This window comes from Sorghum bicolor, chromosome 2, assembly GCF_000003195.3.
Source record: "Sorghum bicolor cultivar BTx623 chromosome 2, Sorghum_bicolor_NCBIv3, whole genome shotgun sequence".
Classification (NCBI taxonomy): domain Eukaryota; kingdom Viridiplantae; phylum Streptophyta; class Magnoliopsida; order Poales; family Poaceae; genus Sorghum; species Sorghum bicolor.
The window spans coordinates 76,837,976-76,856,614 of NC_012871.2; the positions used below are offsets into that span (position 1 = coordinate 76,837,976).

The 18,639-nt window shown below is 44.3% G+C and overlaps 4 protein-coding genes across 5 annotated transcripts; 2 read left to right on the top strand and 2 right to left on the bottom strand.

Annotated features, from left to right (window-relative positions):
- Window positions 1,546–3,200, top strand: LOC8078574 (ricin B-like lectin R40G2). Its single transcript, XM_002461185.2, has 3 exons — window positions 1,546–1,910; window positions 2,014–2,740; window positions 2,852–3,200. Coding segments are annotated over exons 1-3 (1,014 nt in total). The 5' UTR covers window positions 1,546–1,625; the 3' UTR covers window positions 2,854–3,200.
- LOC8078576 lies at window positions 2,940–10,141 on the bottom strand. 2 transcript variants are annotated; one of them, XM_021454369.1, is made up of 7 exons: window positions 9,705–10,141; window positions 7,942–8,013; window positions 7,771–7,843; window positions 7,638–7,689; window positions 7,458–7,558; window positions 7,262–7,317; window positions 2,940–6,436 (listed from the first exon to the last, which is right to left on the bottom strand). In XM_021454369.1, the coding sequence occupies exons 1-6, from the start codon at window positions 9,998–10,000 to the stop codon at window positions 7,264–7,266; spliced, it is 648 nt and encodes a 215-aa protein (XP_021310044.1). In that variant the 5' UTR covers window positions 10,001–10,141; the 3' UTR covers window positions 2,940–6,436; window positions 7,262–7,263. The 2 variants fall into 2 exon arrangements, with proteins under 2 accessions (XP_021310044.1, XP_021310043.1); XM_021454368.1 differs by having other exon boundaries at window positions 2,940–6,453.
- On the top strand, window positions 11,614–16,156 carry LOC8074463 (protein NETWORKED 2B). Its single transcript, XM_002461187.2, has 3 exons — window positions 11,614–12,236; window positions 12,355–15,756; window positions 15,844–16,156. The coding sequence occupies exons 1-2, from the start codon at window positions 12,143–12,145 to the stop codon at window positions 15,753–15,755; spliced, it is 3,495 nt and encodes a 1,164-aa protein (XP_002461232.2). The 5' UTR covers window positions 11,614–12,142; the 3' UTR covers window position 15,756; window positions 15,844–16,156.
- Window positions 16,121–18,088, bottom strand: LOC110432973 (protein IN2-1 homolog B-like). The gene is made up of 8 exons (XM_021454367.1): window positions 17,846–18,088; window positions 17,604–17,751; window positions 17,434–17,489; window positions 17,187–17,217; window positions 16,772–17,083; window positions 16,583–16,690; window positions 16,386–16,466; window positions 16,121–16,301 (listed from the first exon to the last, which is right to left on the bottom strand). The coding sequence occupies exons 1-8, from the start codon at window positions 17,881–17,883 to the stop codon at window positions 16,281–16,283; spliced, it is 795 nt and encodes a 264-aa protein (XP_021310042.1). The 5' UTR covers window positions 17,884–18,088; the 3' UTR covers window positions 16,121–16,280.

The following is an 18,639-nucleotide window of genomic DNA, read 5'->3' on the forward strand; positions in this document are numbered from 1 at the left end:
GCAGTGGTTGTACGCAGTACAAACAAACTACTGTAGTAGTAGTAGTAGTATGCACAAGGGTGACAGCAAAACTTTAGACATGCCAAACGGTTCAGAGATGGCGACGACCCTGATGCAGATGATCGGCGGGAACATTCTTATCAGGATGTGCTCATCGGAATCGATCCACTGAATGGAGAGAAATGCAGTAGCAGCAGCTTTCCAATGCATGATGATGAGTGGAATGTTCTCTTTTTTTTTTTACTAAATAACTAGAAAAAACGGCTATTTCTGAATCCTATGCACCGGAAATGCAGTGAATGATCAGGTGTGGATAATACAATTCAGTGCAACTTCACTTGCCGGTTGCTGTCCCTTTCAACATGGGGAATCACTACTGTACCACTAAGCACTGCGCTTAGAAGCTGCACAACGTTTCCTAGCAAGCATCGGAGTAGCATATCTACGTTAAGCCTGGCACGTAGATCAATACAGTGGACACAGGGGGGGGGGGGGGGGGGGCACAAAGTGACCACGATTCACAAAGTAAAGCCGTGGTGTTTCTAGTGTACCAGAAAGTGCAGAAGATTACAAGCCCGGCCATCACTCATCTCAGCAGGACAGGACAGGAATCCCAGCGGCCAGCGTTGTTAATTTGCGCGGGAATAATGCAGGGCAGGCAGCGTCGCGTCGAGCTCACGCGTCTGTGTACGCCCACTGATCTGGTGGGTGAATGAATGTGAAACGAGAACATCTTCGTTCGAGAAATTCTGCAGAGACAACAGACAAGAATCAAATTTCCTCACATGGAAAAGACGCATAATGCACTGCATATAAGGAAATTTGTCATTCGTGTCGGCAAAAGGAAATTCTACAGGTTAGGACCGGTCCGGTGACTCAGCATGCATGGTCTCTGGTTCTCTGAAAACAAGGAAAGAAACTTCTGAATTTTCAGTGCAAAACTTCTGAATTTCTTCAGTCGAGACCGATTGACAAATGACAAGCAACAGTAATCTCCTCTCCTAGATACTGAAACTAGAATTCAGTAACCCTTCACAAGTTCACATTTGGTTGGAGTATCCACCATCGAGTACACAGCTAATAATGCAGAAAGACGTTGGGGGGTAATGACACCATGCATCATGAATTGTGTGCTCCACCACTAATCATTCACACTAGAGGCATGAGCCTCCATCTCACTGGACCAAATCTGCTGCCAGTACACTCATACCCAGATATCAAACGGCTATATACCATTATCAAAACCTGCCAAAGTTTGTTTTCTTCACCACCAGATCATACTTACGGTAGGTAAACAACTCACGAGGGGGGGAACCAACGCAGAGAACCAACTGGGCCCACTCTTCAGTGAGAAAGGGAAGCCAGGCAGGCATTTACTACTGGTTGCCAAATTACAGCATCAGGAGATGAGCGAAGCGGAGCAACAGTACACCGGGTGAGTCATCTCCTGGTCATCCAGCGAGACGTTGGGGTGGTGGACCTTCCGGGGGTGGCCGGTGTGGGTGCCGCTCGCTAGCCTTTTGTTGTCCTATAAAACGCGGCGGCCGGGCAGCGCCTCTCCTCGCACCACCGTCACTCACACAGCACCGGTACCGGAGAGAGAGGAGAGGAGAGGAGAGGAGAGGATGTCGTGGTTCGGGCACCACCACCACAACCAGCCGGCTCCCCCGGCGTCGGGGCCGAACCAGGTGTTCAAGATCTTCTGCCGCGCCAACGAGAACTACTGCCTGGCCGTCCGCGACGGCGCCGTGGTGCTGGCCCCGACCAACCCCAAGGACGAGCACCAGCACTGGTACAAGGACATGCGCTTCAGCACCCGGGTCAAGGACGAGGAAGGGATGCCGGCGTTCGCGCTCGTCAACAAGGCCACGGGGCTCGCCATCAAGCACTCCCTCGGCCAGTCCCACCCGGTGAGTGCTCTAGGCTCTAGATGTGTGCTGCGTTCGTCAACGATCCATGGCTTGTTGGCTGATGAATCGATCCATCCATTCCATGGCTGTGCTGCATGTGCAGGTGAAGCTCGCGCCTTTCAACCCTGACCAGGAGGACGCGTCGGTGCTGTGGACGGAGAGCAAGGACGTGGGCAAGGGCTTCCGCTGCATCCGCATGGTCAACAACACCCGCCTCAACTTCGACGCCTTCCACGGCGACAAGGACCACGGTGGCGTGCACGACGGCACCGGCGTCGTGCTCTGGGAGTGGTGCAAGGGCGAGAACCAGAGCTGGAAGATCCTGCCGTGGGGACCCGAGGCGAACGCCGCGGCGGGGGCCAACGGCGGCGTGCACACCGTGCGCGTCTTCTGCAAGGCCGGCGGCGAGGACTACTGCCTGACGGTGCGCAACGGGACGGCGTGCCTTGCGCCCACCAACCCGCGGGACGAGTACCAGCACTGGATCAAGGACATGCGGCACAGCACCCGGGTGCGGGACGAGGAAGGGTACCCGGCCTTCGCGCTGGTGAACAAGGTCACCGGGGAGGCGCTCAAGCACTCCACGGGGCAGGGCCACCCCGTGAAGCTGGTGCCCTACAACCCGGAGTACCAGGACGAGTCGGTGCTCTGGACCGAGAGCCGCGACGTCGGCAACGGATTCCGCTGCGTCCGCATGGTCAACAACATCTACCTCAACTTCGACGCCTTCCATGGCGACAAGGCACACGGCGGCGTCCACGACGGCACCGAGATCGTGCTCTGGAAGTGGTGCGAGGGCGACAACCAGCGCTGGAAGATCCTCCCATGGTGTAAGTGTACATGTCTTCCTCTTCCACAGTTCCACCTAGTACTCTGTACAACCACCATTGATGGCCTGCCCTTACATCCTTTGAAATTGTTGTTGTTGCTTGCGTTTGCAGAGACCAAGGATCTTCCAAAGGAGCTACTAGCTGCTACTCCTACCTAATAATAATTCTGCTGGCTGCGGCGATCCCCAAATAAAAGAGACCGGGTGCGATAGCGATGCATCGCGGACTTCCGAGTGGAGTGGTGTTTTCGTCAGACTGTCAGTCACTGTATCTGTATGGCTAGTGTTCCAACATTTGTCAGCCCGTTTTCGAGCAAGGGGAGTGACAGAGTCAGGAGAAGGGCCGGGCCATAAGCTGCTGCATGTCTTATGTCTGTACTCTGAATGAACTCTGTATGAGATGAGATCTCATCTCCTTTCTCCTACCGAATGAATGAACCATTTGGCTTTGCTTTGCTTCACCTGCATTCCGTTTTACTGTTGTGTGATCTGGACAAAACTGCTCCAGGGAGGCCCAGATACCCACTCTCTCTTTTACCCCCCAATCCGGCCTGCTGGCACCAGGATAGCACCAAGAGAGATGTTCACCATTAGTACAAAGAAAAACGGTCAAGTCTTGTGCTGTTTACAATTCTTGAAATTAGTCGATTTAGATTTCACAAGTTTTAGATTACCCCCCAAAAAAAAGACATGGACTACAAAGATATGCTACTCCGTTTTTCTGGCATGGTATATTAGTGTATAGTCTAGTCTTTCGTTCTTTTCGTTTCTGGGTATATTTCATTGAGCAAGAAAAATTAAGTAGCGTTGGTACTCAGGCCTAGTTTACTTGACTTTTGAAGTTGTCTAGCTTCCATGTGCCGCCATCAGAAGTCTAAAGGACAATGACAAGCACATATGGGCCATATGATTCAGGAGGTTCAACCACCAAGATTTAACTATGTAATATAATAAATATTGATATTTTTTATGTAAATTTAGTTAAACTCATATCTATCTCTACTATAATGGATCACTCAAAATTATACTAGGTCACCCAGAAAATGTCCTCCGCTTAGAGCCTCTAACCATTGTATACCCAGAAAAACACATACAAGAATTTATCTCCATTAAAATTAAGAGCTAATAAAACATTAAAATCTATCCAAGGACCAAGCTTTGACGTGTGATGCAAGGATTATCACCCCTATGCCCTTGATCTCACGCCTTGCTACCAGGGACCGTGCTTCAAGACTCATCCAACCATGATCTAAGCTTGTAATCATCACCGAATAAAAAACACCATTTGAAACCTGCGGACCGCTGTCGTGCCGATCAAGTAAACCCTACTACCTGATGATGTGTCGATTTACCCGATCCATCTCAAATCAACAATTACCTAATTACCGGAGATGGAGATGGAGATGGATCGGATAATTGACGTGCAAATGTACATAGGTTAGCTAGTTACCTATCTAGATCTAGGTTTTGCTCGTCGTCATTTGTTGTCGGTGGAGCTGGGTTTTGCTAGGGGGATGTCAATCCTCGTCAGCTTGCTTCCTAGCGGCATCGACGAGGCGGAGGCGACGACGGCGTAGGGGAATAAGCTCTTTCGGCCTCTTCCTCACCCTAGTGATGCTCAGCTCCAGCATCAACAGAGAGGTCACAAAGACCTGCTTAGGAGTCTTCACATGGCGGCGCATCGTCTTGAAGTGCGTCTTCTGGCATCTTGGTTCGACGATAAAGAGGCAGCGTTTTGGGTTATGCAGATGGTTGGAGAGTGGACAAGGCTCGAGCTTTCCGTGGCGGCTTCTGTCGTTGATAGCGAGTCCGTGTCCATGGCCAAGGGAGCTCGGGGTGCGCCCCTGCCCGATGCTATTTTAGTGTTTGCTTCATCTCGCTCTTTGATGTGAGTGTATACTGCGGCTACTTCCAAAGCTTTGCGGCGATGGGGCTTCTTCCGACCTGGGGTTCGTGTCTAAGGACCTCCGGCTACGGCCGGCGGCAACAAAGTCTGGAGGATTTGACCGACAGAGGATTTAGAGCTTTATTTGTATTGTTTTATTCCTTAGGGACCTCTTTGGGCGGCAACGAAGTCGGGAGGATTTGACCGACAGAGGATTTAGAGCTTTATTTGTATTGTTTTATTCCTTAGAGATCTCTTTGTAAAATGGTCGGTGCAGCTGTCTTCTATATCCTTCTCGAATGTACCTGTATGTGTACGTGTCTATGAACGGTATCCTTAACTCTGTTAATACAGGTATATTTGATAAAAAAAAGATCAGTGTAAAACATTTTGTCCTAGTTTAGTTTAGTATTTGGCTGATGCTATCTTTCAGTAAATCTTCAAGAGTTGACATTAGGGAAATTGTTGGACAGACCATCACCTTGCCTAGATGAAGCAATTGCAATTTCTAAGGTAAGAATACATGTGCATAGAGAGCGGTATCCCTGCTTCCATTCTTCTGAATTTTTATTGTAGTTTGTCACCTCTATTTTGCGTGTCACTCAGGTTATGCAATTTCTTGAAGCACAAGAATACAACATGTTTAGCCACATTGTATTTGACACTGCACCTCTCTCTTAATTGATGGTGACTCCATGCTCATCTGAAACTCGAGGAGCTTTATGAGAAATTCTACTTAGCCTTTCTTTTAGTCACAAAACAAAAGTATCAAAATATACCTGGTTGTAGCTTCCTAATCCTTCTGAAGAGTTCGCTTTTCTTATTTATTTTTTGAGTTTCTTATTTCTTATGTCCATTAATATCTTTGCACACACAACAATGCATGGTCTTATTTAGCATGGAGATATTGAGGTAATAAGGGCTATCGTTATTATTTTAATCAATTTTGAGAGAATTAATATATACAATGATTATAATATGTTGATGAACTTTAAGATCTTTCTTGGCTCGTCTTTTTTTCCTAAGCGAGAAATGACCGATCTCCACGAGACAGTGAATATGTGTTTTTTTTGTCAGTTGATTTTTTTAAGTTTTATAATTAATTTTACTTTTTTGATTTATTTTTTTTAGATGCCATCATAGCATTAGTTTGGATAATCTCCTACAACTAAAAAGAACAAAAGTAAGACCACCTGCGACTTTTTTTGAGTCGCTCCCCCCTCCCCTAGGTGTGCGATCCTTCTACCCGTGCTAGGAGGTGGAAGGGTCAAAATTGAAAAAGAATAATCGCACGCTCTAAAGGAAAGAATCGCACGCTCCCTGGAACGTCTCCCTCGCCGTCAACCATCCTGGGACGTCTCCCTCGCCCGACCTCACCCTCGACCATCCTCGCCGTCCTAGGACCTTGCCCTCGCCCGACGTCGAGTCGCCCTCGCCATCGCCCTCGCCCCCGCCGCCCTCGCCCTCGCCGACGCTGTCACCCTCGCCCGACGGCCGACCTGCGTTGCCAGGACTGGAGAGTCACCCTCGCCCTCGCCCCCGACACCGTCCCCCTCGCCCTCGACGCCCGACGCCAGACGCCCGCGTTGCCTGGTCTGGAGAGTCGCCCTCGCCCCCGACGCCGCAGCCCGACGCCCTCGCCGACCTGCGCCTCGCCCTCGCACGACCTGCGTTGCCAGGTCGCCCTCGCCCGACGCCATCGCCCGACGCCCGAGCCCGACCTGCGTTGCCCACCTCAGCCCTGCGACCGTCCTTGAAGCCGTCAATCCTGCGTTTTGCCAGGTCCTGGAGTCGCCCTCGCCCTTGCGTTTCCTGGCCAATCCACAACCCTAAAACAAGGTGAGTTAGACAACTGAAATTATGTTGATTGGAGTTACACATTCTTGAAGCACATACAAAACTGTATATTTTGGACTGACAATTATATCTCATTAATATGCCATGTATGTGACGCAAAATATAAGTACTATGCATTTATATTATACACATCATTTTGTTTCAAAAGTAACAAATATACCCTGTAAAATTTTAGACTGGGGGTGCAGCTATTGGAAATAAAAATTTTAAATCAGCTCTTTATTTGACAGCTTGCAGGCAGAGAAAAATATGATGTAATAATGGTTGGTAGGCAAGGGAATAAATTGTCAGTTATACAAAAACTTTTAAAATAATGCTCAGTTGTTTTGTTTTCAGATCAGTACATAGTTTTGTTCCCTATAAATTAGCGGCCAAAAGAGACATGCTAATTCCTGTAATTTATGGTTTTTTTCTTTGATTCTTCATTTCACATGCTGCCACCTAGCAGTCACAATCTTAACTTAACGAACATTCTATTTCATTTAATTGTAGGATTTTTTTTTCTGCAGCATTAGACTTTTTGTGCAGCAGGTAGAGTCATTTATTTTATGATGTTTGTATGTTCACTTTAACTGTAGTCACCCTAGCCAGAAATCCAAGCTACACCACTATTAGATTTATTGTATTGGTTTTTTTCTGTTCCCAAAAGTATATTTCCTCACTATGTTCAAGTGTTCTGTTAACAGCATGACTAAAATGCGGGAGTTGGAGAGAAATTGACAGTACTTATTACAACTCAAAAATTATAGGATATATGCAAGTGAGACAGTTGTAGCTTACAACTATTCTGTAGATCTCCAGTGACAATAAGCATGCAACATTCTTCTTTTGTTGGCCTGAAAAAATTAGAAAAAATACTCAAACATATTGTTTAATATCAAGGGATAGTCCGTCATCGTATTCACTTTACTGTAACTTGAACAAATTTGTAAAAAAAAAAAGAAAGATATGCCAGAAAGTAGAAGAATTATCGTACCGGCACTCTAAGAGGGAAGAAAAACCAGTACCAGTGTACCACACTTGCAGAGCTATGGCGGCATCTTCCCATGCAGAAATCGAAAACATTTGTGTATGTTCCTGGAGAAAATTAACGGTAAACTTCACTTGCCATATTCCAAATTCACCAATTAGCAATTAATAACTTCAAGCATCTTACCAGCAGTAACTGGCTTAGCTTCCTTGAGCTTCAGCACATCTTCTTTCTTGATCTATCAAAAAGGCAGAGTAAAATGTTCGTGAAACAATTCGTTTTTTACCTTCCAGACCTGGTACTACTTATTAGGATTTACCTTAGAAGGATTCAAACAGCAAGAAACACAATACTCATATGAATTGCAGCACTGTAAATCGAGTTTGCAGCCCCTGGATTATGTTACGGAGACTTATGTCAGGCTTTGCAGGGTAACCAGTTTTGATGGAGTGCTGCATATAATATGGTAAAATGAAAACAGGAAACTCACGGCAGGAAAATCGGTCCAGTGTTGGGCAGCAGTGAGACCATGGATTGATTGAAAGTGCAGAACATACTTAACCTGCAAAGGGAAGTGTATTATCAGTGAGAGATTGTTGTCAGATAGATGCCGCCCCTGAACAGTGCTTCTGCACACAATTGGTTCAATAAAGCCAATGTCCTTCCTACACAATATTTGAAGTTCTTTCCTTAGCTTTACTGAGATATAAACTGTAAAATTGCTCTCATATTCAGAATGACAAGAATATCCCAATTGCCAATACTAGACTGAAGCAATACGCTGATACCCATGCTTTGTCCAGATCCTAGAAACAAGGTTAAAGCACAGTTTGATTCAATATTCCAGAACTGTGAACCTGTAGCTAGCTAACTGCTGTCCACCTTAAGAGGACAAATATATAGTGACCCATACTTTAGTATTGCAGCTAAATCTCAATATTTGGGGATCTTGAAATGTAATTAGGAAGAGCTTCTACTCTTGAAAAAAATAGTGGAGTGCACATGGAGGAAGAACCAAAGTGCCAAGGTTGCCAAGATCAAGCTGGCACCTTTGGATTAATTAGGAGGTAGGAGGGCAGCGACCCTTGAAACCATGGCACAAATCACCAAAGTACAAAATGAATTAACCAAATCAGCAAGAGCGTAGTTAACCAACTACTGTTTAATTTGATGCATTCCGAAAGAGCGATTATTTAGGAACAAAGGTCATATATAACATTAAAAATTATGAAAAGTGTAATCAGGTACAAAATGGAGAAACCATTACTTGGAATGAATACTAAAGAGGCATGTACTGTAAAGATATATGAGAGACCTTACATTTTGTTAACTGATACTGTCTTCATGGAATCGATAAGTGATATGTATTATAGAGAAAAAATCCAATATAGAAACATAAGATTCCATGAGCCAAATATTTTCCATGCATAAACAATGAAGAAATTAAAGAAGAAGCTAATTTCACAATGGCTTTCCGCATAGCTTAACGATCAGAAACCCATACACTTTGTACTCAACAAACTTATCCTAAAAAGTACTAGAATAATACTACGACATTGCAGGCACTAACTAATGAGGTAATGTGCTCCTCTGTACTACTGAAAATCAGAATAGCATCATCATTATCATCGCTGAAATATCTAGCATGAGCTCAAGCTGCTTTTTGTCTAAGCTTCTTATTATCTCTGCATGTTAGAATTAAGCTGCTGGTTACTAACCAAAAAATATAAAAATATACACGCAAATTATTTTGGGTCCTAAGAAGAAGCTACATATCCACCACACAAACAAAATTCAAGAGTTTTATAGGATTTAAATACCAGTAAGGAAGGCATGTCACCTTGTAGGGCTTATCCCCAAAGAAATGGATTTCTTAAAATTCCTCAAGATATCTGTAAGTTTTGTTCCAACCTTGGGAAAATAACTGAATTTTTTGCGTGGTAGTAGTAAATACCATGATTCCAATTATTTCAAGAAAATACAGACATGTACCACAAAACTTACAGATATGGCAAAGTTACAGATATTACAGATATTACCATGGAGGCTTTGACCCTAGAAACGATGAACACAGTATGGAGGCTTTGACCCTAGAAACGATGAATGTAGTATGGCAAATACCATCACTGACAATTACTACTCAATCAAGGTGAAAAGAATCCGGTGACACAAACAACTTTTTCCAAAGCACCAAACGAATAACAAACACATAATAGAGATTCAGAGTTCGGGGGGAAGGGGGAACCAAAATACCTGCTTGAGAGAGATGGGGAAGGTGAATCTCCCACGACGTCCCTGCTTACCGGAGCGTTGGAGCGGGCTTGGGGATATACAGCGCAGCAGCGGATGCCGGTGTGAGCAACGAGGAGGAGGATGGAAAGCAGGAGACCTTGGAGCAGTGGTGGATCTGCTCCTGCACAAGCAAATGGAGCTCCGGCTCGCGAGCTCAAGCAGCAGAAGCGGAGGAGTTGCTGGCAGGGGGCGACCTCGATCTGTGCTGATGGGTGATGCGACCCGTGTTCAAGCTCGAGATGCGCTGGAAGGGCCATGGCCGGGTCGGAGGAGAGGGAGCGGCCGCGGCAAGCTTCGCAGTAGACTCAAGCAGCGGCGGAGGGACGGCAGCGGATTGAGAGTGTCCGTGCGTTTCGGAGACAGAGAGAGGAGTGGGGATGGGGAATAGAGACCGTCGTGGATTAGTATATTTTAGTAATTTGATTTTATTTATTTAATTAATAATTAAAAAGTATACAATATGGCCCTGTGTAGTTTTTTTTTGATGTTTGTGTTTACTTCCAAAAAAAAATTTTGGACATTTGAGGTCATGAAAGAAATGCCAATAAGTAAGAAAGATATGAGTGAGTTACTATGTGATTACGTAATGGTAATTCAGGATGAAGCAATGTTGAAGTAAGCTACATGCTTATTTTAATTACTTTATTTTCTAATAATAGTGTGCCCTCTTATATGACAGAAATAATCATCAATCTCTAATGCTTTTGAAGGAAGCCTTGGGTCAAAGGTTTTCATCTCTCTATGATTGCTCTAAGTGTCTAGGATCTACAAGAATTGTTAATGAGTAATCGAGACATCTCTGAGAACTGTTTCAAATTAGATGTTCGTTTTCAAGCAGCTCGAGAATACAATATAATGAAAAAATATAATAATAATAATACGAAGCATCACATAGATCTGAGATTTTGCGTAAGTACAATTTTGCATAAAGTCTAACTTCAACACAAGACAAGTTAGATGCTATATTATATATTTTTTTGCAAGTCATACTAATACTGACTCTCGATATCCTTCGCTTTCAGAGAATGTGTGCTTTAACAAAGATGCCAGAATATCGTAAAAAATACACTACGAGAGAAATGGCTGTTGTGATTGGTATATGTGAGGATATGGAGTACAGATTGATTGTTTCCTATAGACTATTCTAATCGTTACCGTGTTTGCAGTTTCTTTTGCCATGGCTATCTTTTCGAAAATATATGCTTTATGTTTTCGATCAGCGGGAAAAAATGTTTATCATGATTGACTCTAGACCTGTGGAAGAGTGGTGTAAAGACACACCAGCGCTTATGTATGCCAAATACACTCTTGGATTTAGCTACAACTACACGGCCGCAGTAAATAAACATATTCCTGGATGGGTTGAGGATGTTTTCAAATGAAAATTTAAACGGGCAGAAAACATTGCAGAGGACATATATGGGTAACTAACTCAAAATCACCGTCGCTTACAATAACAAATACATATGGTTTAACTATTTCTATATATTGCTGATCGTGAATCTTGATACAAGTACTTAAGTGGATTTCTCATCCTACGTATATGTCTACATGGAATAGGCCACAAGCCACACATATTTATACCGTGAGTATAACACTTTGTCTAAGTTTTTGTGAAAGTTTTTTCACAAAAACGTAGTATTATCCATGCGACACACTAAAATATATATATATATATATATATATATATATATACTCAAATGTGTGACAGGATGGTATGGAGATGCGGCGGAACTTATTTGTGGATTTACTAGCACACGAAAGAAATGGATATCGAAGATTTTTTTCTGCCGATATTAAACATTATCTTGGTCGTATCACGGAAAAGTCTATAAAGTAGAATTTGTGAGGCGAATAAGGTGAAACCTGAGCCGATCCGCGTCGCGCTTGCGCGTCGGCGGTCAAGGTCAATTCCTTGGACCTTGGGGGCGCCGGGCGCGGGCGGGGCCTGTCTTCCCTCTTCCCTGAAGTGCCAATGGTGTATGCTGACTGCTGAGTATGAGATGAGATCTGCCACCAGCACATGGCCCCATGCCTGCTTCCTGTTCCTCCTGAGGAAGAGAAGAGCTCAACCACTGGTGCTGAGCACGCAGCCGCCACCGCCCACCCACAGCCTCCAGCTTTAGCTTACCTTTTGCTTTGCACGCGGTGAAGGCATCCCATCCCATCCCATCTCCACTGCCTGCCGGCCAAGAAAGAGAGAAAAGGGTCCAAGCCAAGAAGATTAGTCTCCTCTCTGCACAACCACGAATCCTCCGATCCTCCCAAGACTCAGCTCAAGCTAGTCAACCAATATCAGCAGCATCAGCACGGGTATCAGGGAAAGAAGACGAAGAAGGGGATCCGAATCCGATCCTATCGATTGAGGAGCGCCGGAGCTCGGAGCGATTCATGTCAAGATGCTGCAGCGGGTGGCGAGCAACGCCTACTCGTGGTGGTGGGCGAGCCACATCAGGACCACCCAGTCCAAGTGGCTCGACGCAAACCTGCAGGGTCAGTTCGGTTCCAATTCTAATTCCCACATGTTCTTCATTTATCTCCTGCTCTGAATTATTGTTGTCCTGTCCTCAAGACCTCAACTCTCTGATGACCGACCTTGTGTCGTGTGCAGATATGGAGAATCGAGTCAAGATCATGCTTAAACTCCTCGGACAGGAGGCCGATTCCTTTGGCAAGAGGGCCGAGATGTATTACCACACCAGACCAGTGGTGATAAGCCATGTGGAGGAACTCTACAGGGCTTACAGAGCTCTCGTCGAACGCTATGACCACATATCCAAGGAGCTCCACAAGGCCAACCACACCATTGCTACTGCTTGTCCAGAAGAGGTGCAATATGCAATGTTAGAAGAGGAGGATCAGGATTTCCCCAAAGCAATCACACCAATCAACTTGCACAAGTCCACGGGCCAAGAGATTCTCAATGCAAAGAGACAAGGTCCGTCAGGGAGGAACAAGCTACCCTCCGATCCAGACATAAGCACTGAGGAGGCACGAGAAGAGATCGACAGACTTCAGAAGTCTATACTTGTTCTGCAAACTGAGAAAGAGTATGTTAAGAGTTCTTACGAGAGTGGTATTGCTCGGTACTGGGAGATCGAGAAGCAGATTGCAGATACACAAAAGGAAATCTGTGTTATTCAGGACAAATTTGATGCACATGCAGCCATTGGTGACGATGAAGCCCGTGTCTTGATGACAGTAACAGCTCTTAGATCTTGTCAGGGAACCATTTCTGAGCTTATACGTCATTTTGAGGAGCTGATCAGGCTTGCAGCTGTGGAGTTGGAAAAAACAAAGTCTCTCCGAGCACAGCTGCATGCTATGGATGGCAATACTGACACATCTTCAAGAGAGGCAAGCAGCACAGGCACATCGGTGAACGCAAGGTCTTACCCGGTTACCCAGACAATACTTGAGTTGCAGCCCATATATGAGAAACTTGAAAAGTTTTTTGCCAGTGGTTCTGAATCCTTTGCAGAGGAGATTGCAGAGAATGTTGATGAACTTGTTGATAAAGTCATCAACTTGGAGCTCAAGTTCCCAAAACAAACAGCACAAATCAATCAACTCATACAAGAGAATGAGAACCTAAAGAATAAACTGGATGAGTTACAAGATGAGATGGCACTTCGTGATGACCAAAGTGACTTAAATGAACAGATTAAGAAATTAGAGGATGAGTTTAGCACAGTCCGAGTTCTTGAAAGATCAATAATTGAGGAAGAAGCCTCTGTCAGCGTAGGCTTTTCTGAAGTTTTTAGCTGCATAATTAATATCTCAAAGGCACTTGAATCTGTTGGTCCTAAAGACCTGCATAATTTGTCAACTGTGGTAGGGGATGGTGCAACGGTTTTAAAAGATGTGGTTCTGGAGCACTCTACAGAAGAGAGCAAGGGTGGGGATTTCAGAGACATAGATGCACCAACTCTAAGTCATAGTTTGGGCCAAGATAGAGAAGATGTCTCGGAAGTGGTTAATGATAATGGTAACGATGGCATCCATGGCTCAAGGAATGCTAATGAGGAAAAAATCCCTGGGAGTTGCTTAATGCAGCAAGTTAGATACAAATCGTCTACACATTCTGAGAACCATATTAATCAGGTTGTCAGTTCAGAAAATGAAAACAGAGTTCATGATTCAGGTGAGGGCAATGTTGATAGCTCACCAGGAGAAGTATTCCAGAGTTCATCAGAAAATGAGAATGGAAGTAGAAACTTCGCTAAAGGCGAAATTGTGAGAGGCGAATATCCATTGGGAATTGTCAGACAGACTCATCTCCTCCACTCAGATAGTATGGATACTTCTGACAAGAAATATGGCTCTAATGAAGCTTCTCAGTCACTAATGGAAGTTGCTGAGGGAAATATTGGTGATGGAAGTTCTTTTACCAGCAATAGTGTAATCCAGGAGGAAGGACTTGGAGATAGTAAATCACAAAATACCAGTGGGCATATTAGTCCAATTGCTTCCTCAGAGTTGTACAGTTTAAAGGAAAAAGATTCCCTAGAAGAATCCTCATTGCTAGAAGCTACGTGTTTCAGTGGTGCCGATAAGAGCCTACACTTGGGGCATGCAAATGAAGCACAATCTGTTGAAGAATTGCCAGACCAAGGTGGTCAACTAAATGGGTCAGAAAATATTGAAAGTTTGAACGAATGCAGCCAAGTTGGATTGCCTAAAGAGGATGATTGTATTTCATTAGGTCATGTTGATAATATCCAAGATATGAAGAACAGGTATTCCTCAGAAGTGAGGGATGAAACTTCTCTCTGTGTGCCAGCTGGAGATTCTGAGCAAGTTCTGACAAACTTAGATAAGAAGAGTTCACATGGCAAAGAGCTTGCAAGCGATGCAACTACCTCGAACAACCATGAAGGAAGGAGTCAGGGTGAAAATTCTGGTTTGATGGGAGAGGAATTTGTACCTAGTTGGCAAGAATTTCTTCTTGATGGGCTTGAAGGTAGAGAAGCAATCCTACTAGCTGACTATACTTCAGTTCTGCGGAACTACAAAGAAACAAAGAGAAGGCTTACCGAACTGGAAAAGAAAAACCAGGAGCATCTTGAAGAGACAAAAGCAGTTATACGGGAGTTAAGGAATGCAAATTCCATGAAGTATGTTGAGATTCGGTCACTAAGAGATCTCCTGGATTCCTCGGAGATGCCTCCCAGTAAAGTGGGTAGTAACTCAAACGGTTTCTTAAGTGTGAGATCTTTTAGAGAAGCTGACAGATCAAATGGCACTTTGGGTAGAGATATTTCAACTATGGAGGAAAGCAGTTCTAGCAACATTGATGCACCTAACAACACGTCTCTTTTTGAAGCGAGGTTCAGAAATGACATTGACACTTTGGTGGAGGAAAATTTGCAGTTCATGGTAAGGTATAGCATGGCTTGCCATCACATGGAGGAGTTTGACAGAAGATACGAGGCAGTACAGAAAGAAAAGGAGAACATGGACGATAATAAGACTGGAGAACCTGAAACTCGACCAGAGCCTGAACCAGCTGAAAAGAAGTTGAGAGAGCTCCGAACTGAACTGGATGTATGGTTTGAGCAGAACACACTTCTCGATCAAGAAGTGCAGCTTAAGTCTGCATCTCTTTGCAGACTGCAAGAGGAGATAGCCAAAGCCCTGCGTGGTAGCTTGGAGATGGACAGAGCCAAGTTGTTTACACCATATGAAGCTGCCAAGTTTCAAGGGGAGGTCCTAAACATGCAGCAATCTACCAGCAGGATTGAGAACGAGCTGCAGGCAGCGTCAGAACGAATGAGGGGGCTTCAAGCCAAGGTTAACCACGCCCTAGAGAAGCTACGTGAGAGTTTTGAGTTTTCATCCCAACACTTGTCGCAGCCAGAGACTGAAAGTAGTTATGGGAAACAGTTCAAGCATTTTCCAAGTAGGACAAGGGTACCGTTGCGGAACTTCCTGTTTGGAACAAAGCGAAAGAAGAAATCAATATTTACATGCATCAATCCCACACTCCAGAAACAGTTCAGCGATTTGTGAGGTGTGTGTGAGTGTGCTCTTTTTGCATCTCGTTCCAGAAGTGTATTCATTTCAGTAGCTAACATGATTCTATTGTTTGCACTTGTAGTGAAAAAAGATGTCGAAGGATGCATGTGGTAGCAGCTAGAATTTGGCTAATCTCCAATCAACAGTTGGGTGGGATAACATGACCATAGTTTTCCTTGTTTTGAAAAGCTCACCACTGTTCATTGGGCAAAAATGAACAATATTCGTATATATCACCGTTGATCTCCTTGTACCTGGGGGTAGTTTTGTTTCCCAGGGTACAATTAAGAGCAGGTTTTGTTTGACTTTAGCTTGTATTTGTTTGGAATGGTAATTTGTTGATTTCATTTGATTGAGAATTTCAGAGAAATAAACAAGGCAAATTATTTGGAGAATACTAGACGAGTACAGTGTGAATCACATTATAGCAGACACACATCTTATTCAGTTGAGACTTATTCCAACTCATACAACATGAAACGCCTGACAAGAAGATGTCCTCCCCTGGGGATGATCAAATCAGGCTACTGGGCTTTGTATCTGCAAATACAAATTAAGATGAGTCAGTCCCGATCTGTTACTACTTAATACTGTACTATATAAATAAAAGAGCACCAATATTACCCCGAACTTGTTCATCAAGGCAGCAAGCTGCAGACGGCGATCCCCCCAGGTCACTGCGTAGGCATCTATCTTGTTCAGCTCCTGCAGTTATGTTATTGCACACGATGTAATGTAATGTAATGTAATGTGCGGAGTTAACAGAAGAAATTATAAATGATGGTTGAATTTGATTGGTGCATGCAGTGGCAGTGACACACCTCTATCCACTCCTTGAGTTTAGGCCTTGCTTGTGTTATATCGTAGTGCTTCACTGCAGCGAAGAAATCCTTGAAGCGTTCGACAAAGGGCGCATAAACCATGTCGACCTGCATATATGCAATTCGATTATTGTCTTCAAAACTAATTAAAAAACGATTAACTAATAAGTCATTGATGAGTTTACTGACTGCGCTCATGGACTGCCCCAGGAGGAATGGCCCATCAGAGAAACGTCCTAGGGACTCCTCCACCTTGTCAAGAGCAGGAGCAAGTATCTTACTAATATCATCATCTCCTTGTCCTTGGGCATAGGCACGGCCTGCCTTGAAGAAGGCTGTGATGACGGAATCGCTGTTGGCAATCAACTCATCAGCAAAAGCTTGCTTGGCAGGGTCCTGATCACCAGGAAACAGCTTAGGGCCCTCAAAGTTGGCGTCCAGGTAGCTGAGTAGATCCAAGGACTCTGCTATGATGTTGCCATTGTGCTCTAGGACGGGGATCTGCATTGCGTCACAGCATATTGATTTGATTAGTAATTTTTGATTGATGAAAAAGAAAAGAAAAACAATTGTCATGTGTTCCTCAAAGGAAATGGTTGTTGACCTTGCCCGGCGGGTAAACTTTCTCGAGGAACCTTCAATTCATCATCATATTCAGATGGATTAAGTGAAAGACAGGTTAGTCGGTTGGATTGAGTTTGGAACTGATATGATATTATATATATGAACATATATAAAGCCGGTAGTACTCCGTATGTAAGATTTGATAGAGTAGCATGCAATGTAATACTGTACGATCCTAGTCCTAACTATACTGATCGAGTAATGCAAGCTGCTAATAGTTATATTACCAAGCAGGCTTGTCTTGCAAATCTATGGCAACCAGCTGAATCTTGTCTTGTAACCCCTGCCCAACAACAAACCAAGCTTATAGCGAAGGAAATCCTTGGGAGATGGACGAAAGGTACAGTACGGTGATCAAGCACAAATTGGCGTGGCGCCTAGTCGCCTAGCTACCTACCTTGAAGTTCCTAGCTATCCAAACTCTCTGCACATATGGGCATATGTAGGAGATGTAGAGCCTTGTTGTGCCATCGAAGAGGTTTGGTGGTTGAGAACCGGAACCCAGGGTTGGGGGCAGCACCTCCTCAGAAGCTTTCGTCGTCTCTCTGCATGCATAACATGCAGATACTACTAGATCAGAATCAGATCCGGCGGCCGTCAGCAGGAAGCAGAGCCATCTCCCTCCTCTCTCTCACATACCTGACGGTGGAGTCATCGGGTGCCGCCGCCGTCGCCATACCCCTTAGCAGCTCAGCTGAGGTACCTCTCCCTTCCTGCTTTGCTTTCAGTGGAACAAGATAGCTATGAGATGTAGTAGTAGTTACAGGAAGGAAGAGGAAGGCAAGGCGATCGACCAGATATGAGATCAGGATCAGCACATGTGGATGTGGCACCGTACGATACCACGGAATATTGTATTCTTTATTTGTAATAGTAATTGTCCGAGTAAGCAATCAACCCATGCACGCTATAACGCACGCGTTTCATGCTGAGGCCACTCACGGTCACACTCAAACGCAAATCATGTCATTTCTTATTTTCTTGACACCACCAACCGTCCCTGGACCACTCGACACGGCTACTCTGGGTCCAATCCTTAGGTTCACGCGTTGCTGCGGTAATTTGTAACTCTAGTTTCGTGAATTGAAAAATAGTAAATTTACACTACATATATATACATCCTTTTTAGAAAAATCTTGGAAACAAAGTAAATTTATGATAAAAAAATACGTTGAGAAAATAATATAGATTTTTTAAAAAATATATATACTTTGGATTGTATTGTCAAGTGAGGCTAGAAGTAGAGTTAGACTATGGTCTTGTTTAGTTCAAAAAAATTTCAAGATTCTTCGTGACATCGAATCTTGCGGCACATGCATGGAGTATTAAATTTAGACGAAAACAAAAACTAATTACACAGTTTGCCTGTAAATTGCGAGATGAATCTTTTGACCCTAATTAGTCTATGATTAAACAATATTTGGCACAAACAA